Source organism: Chaetura pelagica, unplaced genomic scaffold, assembly GCF_000747805.2.
Source record: "Chaetura pelagica isolate M959 unplaced genomic scaffold, ChaPel_1.0 scaffold3, whole genome shotgun sequence".
Classification (NCBI taxonomy): Eukaryota; Metazoa; Chordata; class Aves; order Apodiformes; family Apodidae; genus Chaetura; species Chaetura pelagica.
The window spans coordinates 6,628,350-6,638,502 of record NW_009952974.1 but is presented as its reverse complement, the minus strand read 5'-3'; the positions used below and the strand labels follow the sequence as shown (position 1 = coordinate 6,638,502).

At 57.4% G+C, this 10,153-nt stretch overlaps 1 protein-coding gene across 1 annotated transcript in view; it reads left to right on the top strand.

The window, feature by feature from the left end:
- Window positions 1-8,901: 8,901 nt before the first annotated feature.
- Window positions 8,902-10,153, top strand: part of LOC104387472 (tensin-like) — a 44,567-nt gene continuing 43,315 nt past the window's right edge. Inside the window, exon 1 of the mRNA XM_009996242.1 lies at window positions 8,902-8,931. Coding sequence (XP_009994544.1) covers window positions 8,902-8,931 — 30 coding nt within the window. The remainder of the gene's footprint in view (window positions 8,932-10,153) is intronic.

Sequence of the window (10,153 nt, the reverse complement as noted above, 5' to 3'; positions counted from 1 at the left end):
GACATGCTGGTGGGCAGGGAAGGAAACAGGATCGCAGCGCATTTCCTAGGAAGGGCCAGAAATAGCCAGGAGGGAACTTTTGACCCCAGTCCTCGCTCTGGGTGCGTGTCTCTCAATCTCTCTCTCCTTCTCTCTCACCTGCCTTTTTCTCACCCTACCCTTCCTCCTGCCTGTCTGCAGCCGCCCCCGGGGGAGAGCATCACGAAGCAGGTAGATGCCCTGGTAAGTGCTACCAGCCACAGAGGCTCGTCTCTGCCTCGAGACCTTCCAGGGAGTCACTTGTGCCTGTTCCATTGCCACAAGCACCATCCCACAGCCAAAATCCCTCAGCTTGGGATGTCCCCGTGGTGCCCCAGCATCCCTGGGACCCCTAGGCCTTCTTCCCTGCCAGCCAAGGTGATGATGGCCATGCCAAAGGCCGAGTGAGGTGCTCAGGTCGGTGGCAGAGGTGGTGATGGAGCCCAGCACAGGGGGAGCTGGGGCTTTTGCCACAAAGCCGGCTTTCCTGTCCCGGAGCCGGGGATATGTTATTTAATCTGTGGACATGAAATTGCTAAGACAGTGTAGACAAATGCACTGCCAAAGTCAACGTGGACGGCTTCCCCCTGCCCGCAGCCAGCTTGCTGGCTTCCCTGTGCACCAGGGCTGGGACCTGAGGCATGGAGGCAGACTGCTTCCCACGAGGAAGAGGGTGAAAGCCTTCCTCATCTGGGAGGTGGCTTTGCCCTGTCCCATTGGTTGTCCAGGACATATTTCCAACCCCTGTCCTAACTAGAGAAAGAGCTAGAAAAATCCAGCAGGACAGTCAGGACCCCCTTTTGCCAGCCTTGCTCTATTTTGGGGAAGTTTCTTGCTATTTCTGCAGCTTTTCTCATGCCTCTCATCACCCATTCCAAGCAGAAGGAACCTGTGGATTTCGGATGCTGCCCAGAGCCTGGAGACATGCTGAGCTAGTCTGGGGCTGGGAGGTGGATAATTGATGGAACTGGAAGGGGAGTCTTCAACCTAGAGTGGCTGAGACTGGCCTGTCCTTTGCTGGGCTGGACTGGGACATACTGGTTTGCCTGGGGTCTCTATGCCAGAGGGAACCTTTGCAGGGTGTCCCAGCTCAGTGGCGGGCTGGAGTGTTTAATATCGTGTTTGCTCCTATCAGCTGATCATGGGCTGAGTCTTCCCTGTGCAGTGGCTGGCAGAGGTGGCAGCACTGCTGTGGTTAGATTGGGGGGAGCGGGGCAGAGCCGGGGGGGCTCCTGTCGTGGCAAGGAACACTGGAGGGCCCCAGCCACGGCCACCCGCTCCCCTGGGCTGGGAGGGTGCATGGAGCAGAGACACCATGCCATGGAAATGGATAAGCAAGGGTCTCACCGCAGTCAAGGTATGGAGGGGGAGAGGAGTTCTCTGGTCCCTGCTTTGCTTGCCCTCTCCTGCCCTAGTTTCCCCAGCCAGGAGAGGGGTCGGAGTCACGGTTGCCCTTTGTCAGCTCCTCTGTTGGGCAAGGCTGTGGTTTGGGAGGCTGCTGTGGGCAGGTGGGGTGACAGAGACTAATGGGGCTCCCCTGGGCTAGTGGGTGTGTTTGGGAGACCCCAGACATCTCCTGCTGGGAAGGTTTGGGGCAGAGAAGAGCCTGCGGTGGAGATCCTGTCCCAGTCACCAGCAGGTGATTCAGGGACAAGCCTATGCTCAGGTTCAGGCTTCCTCCATGCTCTTTGACTCTGCTCAGGGAAGGTTTTGCCTCCCTTTTTGCTGTGTTTTAACTTCTTCTGTTCTCCCAGCAATACTGGGGGATTTCTGGGGTGAGCAGAACACTTGGGGCACCTTGGGATGTGGGTTGTCACTGCTGCCCATGTGCCCCGGGGTCGTTCAGCAAGGCTTCTGCCTCCTTGAGTGGCTTCAGCAGGGAAGGGAGGCTGTTGTCTCCAGGCCTAGCAGGCTGCTGAGCCCGGCTGCGCTCCACTGGGCAGCCTGACCTTGAGAGGGGGACATGAGGCCGATGGAGGGTAATGCTAGCTGCCTGTGGGAGCAACCCTGGGAGTGCCCTGGGTGGGAGATGGAGGGTGAGGGGCGCCTGGGAAACCTCTCCCACCTCATCTTGTTGCCTCCAGCCATGCAGGTTGCGGGAGGTAGCAGCCCCAAGGAGGGTGACAGCAGGTTCCACAGCTCCAGGAACAAAAGGTGCCAGGAGCCAGCTGTGGGGTGCACCTCTTGTTTCTGGATGCTTCCGGGGGCTCAGGTTGTGCTGCCTGTGCGAGATGAGACTTTAAATGACTCCTGTTTGTTAGCTGGAGATACTAAAGCTAATGAGGTGTGAGCATGTTTTTCCTTAGCAGTTTTTTTTTGGAAACCCTGCTTTGTTTTTCGGCTGAGGTCATGAAGTCAGCAAGCAAACCGGCTGCAGATGAAATTCTTGAGGCCGGAGAACATGCATAAATAGAAGTTTCCTGCTCTGAGAGCTCAAACATTTCCTCCCGCCGTTCGGCTCTGCAGAGCCAGGGCCAAAGCAAACCCTTGTGCCTGGCTGGCTTCTCGCCACTGCCCGGCCAGCAAACCTGTCCCTGCTCTAGCCAGGGCCAAAAACTGCTCTGTCTTGCCAAGTGTGTGCCCTGAGCCTGGCTGAGACCAGAAGGACTCATGACATGCCTGGGACTGTCCCACCACTCACAACATCATCCTCAAAGATCCTGTGGGACCCTGTGCCAAAGCACTGGTCCTGTACTGCCTGTACTGCCTGATCCCAGCTGTGCTGCAGTTGCGAGAGCTGGGCTTTGCTTGTGGTCATGATGGGGGGACAGTGGTGCCATTGAAGTGTTTTGTGCCACTGGGATGTTCAGTGGGTGGGATTTGGAGACAGTGATGTTTTGGGTGTGTTATGGTGTGCAGCACAGTGTGCTGGGGAGGGATGCTCCAGCACCACCATCACACCTGGCTCTAACAGGACCCCTGTGCTGGCTGCAGGCTGGGTCAGGGCAGTAACTTGCTTTTCCTCTCTGGTTCTTTAGGATGCCACAAAATCCTCCAGAAGTGGGCAGTCACGCCGCAAAACGTCCAGGTATATGCCTCAGTTTCCCCTTTGGGTGACCATGTCTGCCTTGCCTCAACCTTCCCCTGGCCAAAACTTTGCTTTTCCAGATGTGCTGCAGCTGGGAGATGCTTCCCATGGGGAAGACATGGAGGTTATGATCCACCATCTCCAACTTGGGGTCCTCAAGAAACCCCAATAGGGCTGAGATGAGGGGAAAGGCTACAGTCAACCTTTCTGCTGCATCTTCACGTGTCCCAGCCCATTTCACTTAACCCCAGGGCTGGGCAGGGTGGGGAAGTGTCACTGTGTCCCCTCCCTGTGCCCTATCCTTACAGTGGTCCTCTCTCTGACCCAGGAGCATGAGCCTGACAGCAGCCATGGAGAGCAGCTGCGAGCTGGACCTGGTGTACATCACGGAGCGGATCATCGCCGTCTCCTACCCCAGCACGGCCGAGGAGCAGAGCTTCTGCAACAACCTCCGCGAGGTGGCCCACATGCTGAAGTCCAAGCATGGGGAGAACTATGTGGTGAGAAGCATGGCTGGGTCCCTGCTAGGCTGGGGGTGGGACTGGAACATTTGGACTCTAGGGATGGGGTGCTACAAGGTCTGGGATGATGCATACTCACCTGCAGCTCAGCTCTGGTGAGAGGGCTTTTTGCACCAACATGGACTTTTGTCCTGACTAGAAGCTTTCCAGTCCTTTTTGGACCCAGTGGAAGTTTCTAGCCATTACATTGCCCTGTGACAAGGTATTACTGGAATTGATGTGTTCAGGAAAGCCTCTCACAGAATCATAGAATGGTTAGGGCTGGAAGGGACCCTGAAGATAATCTAGTTCCAAGTGCCCTGGATGGGCAGGAACACCTCCCACTAGCCCAGGTAGCTCAAAGCCCCATCCACCATGCCCTTAAACACTTCCAGGGATGGGGCCTCCACAGTTTTACCTGGACAACCTGTTCCAATGTCTTACCACCCGCATAGTGAAGAATTTCCTCATGGAGGGATTTGGGGAGCCTTTGTGGTAAGGAAAAGGTGAGGAGTGGCAGTGAGGGAGGAAGGTGTCTCCTCACTCTGTCTTTTATCTTCCCTGAAGCTTTTCAACCTCTCTGAGCGGAGACATGATGTGAGCAAACTTCACCCCAAGGTGAGTCACAGATGTGGGGAGCAGAGGAACTTGGGACAGGGTTGTCTGTGTGACCAGCTCCCTGCTGCAAGGTGTTTGAAGGAGGAAAAAAAACCCCTTTATTTCCCACCTAGCTGGTGGTGGAGCAGAGGGACGAAAGCCCAAAGGGAAGCACAGGACTTCGCAATGAGTTTGTGGGGTGTCAGCATACCCCACCTCCACCATCCCCATCCCAAACCTGGCTGTTAGAGCCTCTTGGAGGCCTCCCTAAGGCATTGTCCCTAGGACTGTGGGGAAGCCCTGAGCAGCTGGGTTGAGTGACCCAGAGGGGGGCTGAGATCTGGGACCCTAGTGGCCCCTCTAGGGAAGGAGTCTTGGTGGAGGGGCACGACAGGGGATTGTGGCACTGTTCATGTCCTGGGTTTCACATGCTGTCAGACTGGGGACCACAGAGGTGGCAGAGCTTGGCATGGGTGTGACCCCTGGCTGTCCCTCCTTTCCCACCCAGGTGCTGGATTTTGGGTGGCCTGACCTACATACCCCGGCACTGGAGAAGATCTGCAGCATTTGCAAAGCCATGGACACATGGCTCAACACAGCGACACACAACGTGGTGGTGCTGCACAACAAGGTGGGCTGGACCTTGTCCCCAGGGTGCACGGCAGGGAGGTTCTGGGGGGCTGCAGGGATGGGGCTGAGGGATGCAGGGAACATGGTGGTTTGCAGCTTGGGCTGTGGATGGGTGTCAGCATGTGTGTGCATTGGTGTGTCTGTAAGGGCTGGGGTGTGTGTGTGGGTCCATGCATGTGTATAGGTACTGGAGTGTGCCTGCCTGTGTACAAGGTGGCTGTGCCTGGGTGTTTGCAGGCACTGCTGCCCCCATGACACCCCTTCTGCTTTGTGCCTGCAGGGGAACCGTGGCCGGCTGGGGGTTGTGGTGGCTGCCTACATGCACTACAGCAACATCTCGGCCAGGTGAGAGGGACATGTGGTCCTGGAGGGGACCTCCATCCTGTCAGTGCTGGGATGCCGGTGCTGATGGTTTCCTTCAATCTCATCTACCTTTTTGTGCCCACAGTGCAGACCAGGCTCTGGATAGGTTTGCCATGAAGCGCTTCTATGAGGACAAAGTGGTGCCAGTGGGACAGCCATCCCAGAAGAGGTGGGTCCCAGCATGCATTTTGCCCATGTGGCCAGGGTGTTTGGGTGCAGAGGGGCCAAGGAGGATGCTCTGCTGCGGGTCCTGCACCTGAGCTGCCTGTCACCCCTCTAGGTACATTCATTACTTCAGTGGGCTCCTCTCCGGCAGCATCAAGATGAACAACAAGCCCCTCTTCCTCCACCACGTCATCATGCACGGCATCCCCAACTTTGAGTCGAAAGGCGGTGAGTTCCCCCATGTCTCCCTCCAGTTCAGCCCCCATGCACACAAATCCTGCCCACACTCCCTGTCTGGGCTTGTTTCTCCACAGGGGATATTTTCCACAATTTCCTCAGCAATTTGGATTTCTCTTTCACCCTCAGGAACTGTTCCCTCTTTGTGACTACCCTTTCCCCCCAGAGATGTCCCTGGGGAGTGCCCCCTTGTTCAGAGCTCCCAGGGCTGGGCACTAACCCCAAGCTGTGATGAGCCTTTTCCAATGGCTTTTTGGAAGATGGCATCAAGTTTGGGTTGGGTTTGGGATGCAGTACCATGCCTGGTGCCAGTATCCAGAAGTGATCCCTCACACAGAGACCACCTTCCCACCTCCATCCCCAGCCCAGTGCTTGCCCCAGGTCCTAAAGGGCCCAAACTGGGCTAGAAGGGCTTTGCCCCTTTTCCACTACATCTGGAGCATCCCTTTCTGCCCATTCCAGATGTTGCCCATGGCTGGTCCGGGCCAGCCGGGGCAGGGAGCGGCTGTTTGCCTTGGCTCCCTCCTTGTTTGAATTTCTCCCCCATGACTAATCTCTGACCCGGCCCCTCCACCCTCCTGGCTAATATCATCGTGCCTTCTCTCCCTGCCTTGATGTCTTCCAGGTTGTCGGCCCTTCCTGAAAATCTACCAGGCCATGCAGCCCGTCTACACCTCGGGGATCTAGTAACTATCTCCTCACTGTGGGGCTTGGGGCTTTCCTCCTTCCCAGGGTGGTGGGCTTGGCAAGTGGGGGTACACGGAGAGGGTTAAGGCCAAGTCCCTAGCGGTCCCAATGCCCTGTGCTTAGTCCATTTGTGGACCCGGGAACTAAAAAAAGGGGCTGCCCTTTCCCTGGAGGTGGTAACTGACTATATTGGGCCATACTGGGCCGGGAGAGCTGTAGTGACTTTGCGTATCAGCAGAGGGAGCCCGGGGCTGTGCAGAGCCTGGGGCTGGGTGTCCCCGGAGGGAGCAGGGACAGGGATGGGGACATCTCACCCTCTTTGGTGAATGAAGGCGTTTCTCCTCTCCCTGCTTGGAATCGTCCTAAAAGCTTTGTTTCCTTCCTAAATATAGAGTTTCCCACCCATTTTAACCTTCCCCTGATTTATTCTGACACTATTTTTTGATGCTGCTCCCAGAGCAGGCACTGGCAAAGGCAAAGCAGGACCTGGTTTCTCCAGCCATCCTCGTGCTCTTCCAGGGTCTCATCCCAGCCTGGGATCCCTGGGTCCTGCCCCCTGTAGAAGGAACAGAGCCCCTCGCCTTGGGGGTATTCCCAGCTCACCTCCCAGAACTGGGATCTCCCTACCCTGCAGCCGGGTGTCCCTGTTAGCTGAGTTTTACTGCCATCCCAGCCTTGCCTTTCAGCTTTTAATAGACAGTTTATGGGATGCTGGTAATAAACTCCAGGTTTATCTTGCCTGTGAAATCCAACTCCCTTCTTCCCTCATCCACCACTGGTGACGCCACTGCCTGGAGGCAGCCTCCTTGTGCCCAGGGAGGGAAGGAGAGGCGTCCAGCAGGGAAACTGAGGCAGGGAGGAGAGTCTTCCCCAAGAGCTTTCCCTCCTCATTCCATGCTCCAGTCAAACCATGGGAGCAGTGTGGACAACCCGGTAACCCAGCCCCAGCACTCAGACCTCAGTCAAACCCTCCCACCTGGGATTTTTAGCATCTTCATTGAGCTGTGCCTCAGTTCCCCACTCCTGCCTGCCTCTTCCTGGAAGTGGGTGCCCTTTGGGTTGTGGGACAGGACCCTTCTTTGTCACCTGGAGGGCCAGCTCTGTGCTGGGTTTAGGTGAAAGGGGCTGGGTGAGGCAGTGCTAAGAGCTCTGGGGTGGCTCTGCAGTGCAACTCAGGTCTTCCTGCCTTCCCTCTCTGCAGCAACGTGCAAGGAGACAGCCAGACAGGCATCTGCATTACCATTGAGCCTGGTTTGCTCCTCAAGGGCGATATCTTGGTAAGGAGCCTTGTCTCAGCCTGCTGTGCAGGGAGCAGCCTGGGGACGGGTGGTCCTCAGAACCCCCCAGTTCCCCCTTGCCCAGCCCCAGGGGCTTGTCCTGATGGCTGGTTCCTGCTCCCCTTCACAGCTGAAGTGTTACCACAAGAAGTTTCGCAGCCCGACCCGTGACGTGATTTTCCGTGTGCAGTTCCACACGTGTGCCGTGCATGACCTTGACGTCGTCTTTGGCAAGGAGGACCTGGACGAGGCCTTCAGAGGTAACCACCCCAGCACAGCACCTCCCCACCCAAACTCCTTCCTCCTCCCTCTCTTCTGATGCACTCCAATTGCTGGGACATCTGGGCACCCACCCCCAGTCCACCCCGATGAAGCAGGGCACCCCTGCTCCATCCATGTACTTGGTTGTTTGGGAGCTGAGATGTGCTGCCTCATGCTGGGATATCCCCTATCAGCTCCCATCCTCTGCTGGCTGGGGTGGGTGCCCTCTGCTCCGGGCATGTTTGGAGTGACTGTCTGGGTGCCATCAGAGGAATCAATGGAGATGATCTCATTGCTCTGCTCTTCCCTCCCAGATGACCGCTTCCCTGAGTATGGGAAGGTGGAGTTTGTGTTCTCCTATGGCCCTGAGAAGATCCAAGGTATGGTTGGCTCACCACTGCAGGGGTTTGGAGCTGGATGCTGGCTCCTCTCCTGCTCCCCACCTGTATCCCCTGCTGCCTCCCTTGTGAACTCTCCCTGCCCCATTTGCAGTCCCTTTGTCACCCGGGGTGGGATGAGGGGTCCAAGCAGTGATGCTGATCTAGGAACACCCACGGGTGCCCTATTGCCCTTGCTGTCTTCTCCAGGAGTCCTCTCTCTGTAGCACTTGCTGGCCCCGGAGAAAGGGAGGGATTGTTTGGGAAGGAATGACCCCCCCACCCAAAAGGTCCAGACCTACACTCACTTTTCAGTCCAGTCCCTAGGCAATCCCAAGAGCCCCAGCCTTGTTTGTATGCCTTGTTTGTGGGTGTTGATGTACCTCCCATGCCAATCCATCCTTCTCAGTGTTCCCATTCCTGTTTGACTATGCTGCCTTGCCCTACAGCTCCTGCTCTCTTTTTCTTGCCTGTACCTTCCCTCCATCTTCTCCCTCCATCCCACCCACACTGGCTCCATTGTAACCCCAGCTGACTGTCCCACCTCTTCCCAGGCATGGAGCACTTGGAGAATGGGCCCAGTGTCTCTGTGGACTACAACACGTCTGACCCGCTTATCCGGTGGGATTCCTATGAGAACTTCAACATCCAGCGTGAGGAGAGCACGGAGGGTGCCTGGGCTGAGCCACCCCTGCCTGGCAAGCACCTGGAGAAAGGTTAGGGCTCACGGGGCGGTCGGTGGCCAAAGCTTTCCTGCAGAAATGCCTGTCACCTTGGAGAATGGGACACCGGTGGGCAGCAGAGCTAGGGGCAGGTGGCTGCTGCTGGAGGAGTGTGCCACGGGATGGGAGAGGAGGATCTTATGGACTTTCCCTCCTGCCAGTGGTGCCAGGGATCTCACACTTTTTTTGGTGCTTTTGCACTTGAAGTCCTGTTTGCATGGAGCAGGATCCAGCCCTCATTCATGCCCCAGAGCTCTGGGAAATCCAAACCCATGAGCTTGCTCATGGCAGGATGTCGCCGTGCCTCAGTTTCCCCTGGGAGATGAGGACACCTCACTGGCCCTGGAGTGTCTGCATCATAGCTTGGAGCTGGTAAAAGCCCCTTGAGCACCTGCCTGGCTGTGGTGAGTTGGCTGCCCTGGCCTGCTTGGCAGGAACAGGTAGTATTTGTATGTCAAAGAGTGCTGGGCCCTTGTCCTGACAGCGAAGCCACCTGTGGCTGAGCAGATGCCTGAGCTTTCCTGGCCTTGCCTGGACAGGCATCTCCAGGCTGGGGACAGCTGCGGTCCCCAGTGACCCTGAAGGTCACTGCCTACTCCAACTGGGAGCTGTGGGTGGCTGGCCTTGCTGGGAAGGGTGGGGACTCTGGGTGCTCAGGCTGGCAAGGAGGTCCCAGCCTGTGGTGAGCATGTAGGGTTGGACTGGGAGTGGCTAAATGGAGCTGGCACAGGCACCTGCCTTGGCACGGGGCGGTAAACAGGCAACTCGTGACACATGGGCTCAGCTATGCGGCGAGGAGCTGGTGGCTGTGGGTCCAGCCCCAAGGAGAGGGGACATCTGTCCCTGCCATGAGCTCAGACCATGGCTCTGCCCCCTGCCCTGAGCTGGCAGGACTGGCTGGCAGCCCCCTCCTGCCTGCAGAGCCCTGGGGTGCCTCAGTGCACACGTGTTCCCCTCTGGCCTTCAGGGCAGAGCCCCAGCACTCCCAGCCCCTCTCAGGGCTGCAGAGGTACCCCAGGGCTCCTCTCTGCCCCCTCCTGGGTTCTCAGTGGGTGTCAGGGCATTGGAGGTTCTTCCGTGTGCCAGCTGGCAGGATGACAATGGGGAATGAGGGCACTTTTGCAGTCAGTTTTGGGATGAGTTGACACTGCTGGAGAACGAAGTTGGAAGCAGGAGGCTGCCCTCCCACCTGAGCCAGTGCAGGCAGCTGCACACAGCCCATCTATGGGGGCCTCCCCTGACCCGCCCCAACCTTGAGCAGCAGCGGGGGGGGCCCGCGAGGGGTTTGGGG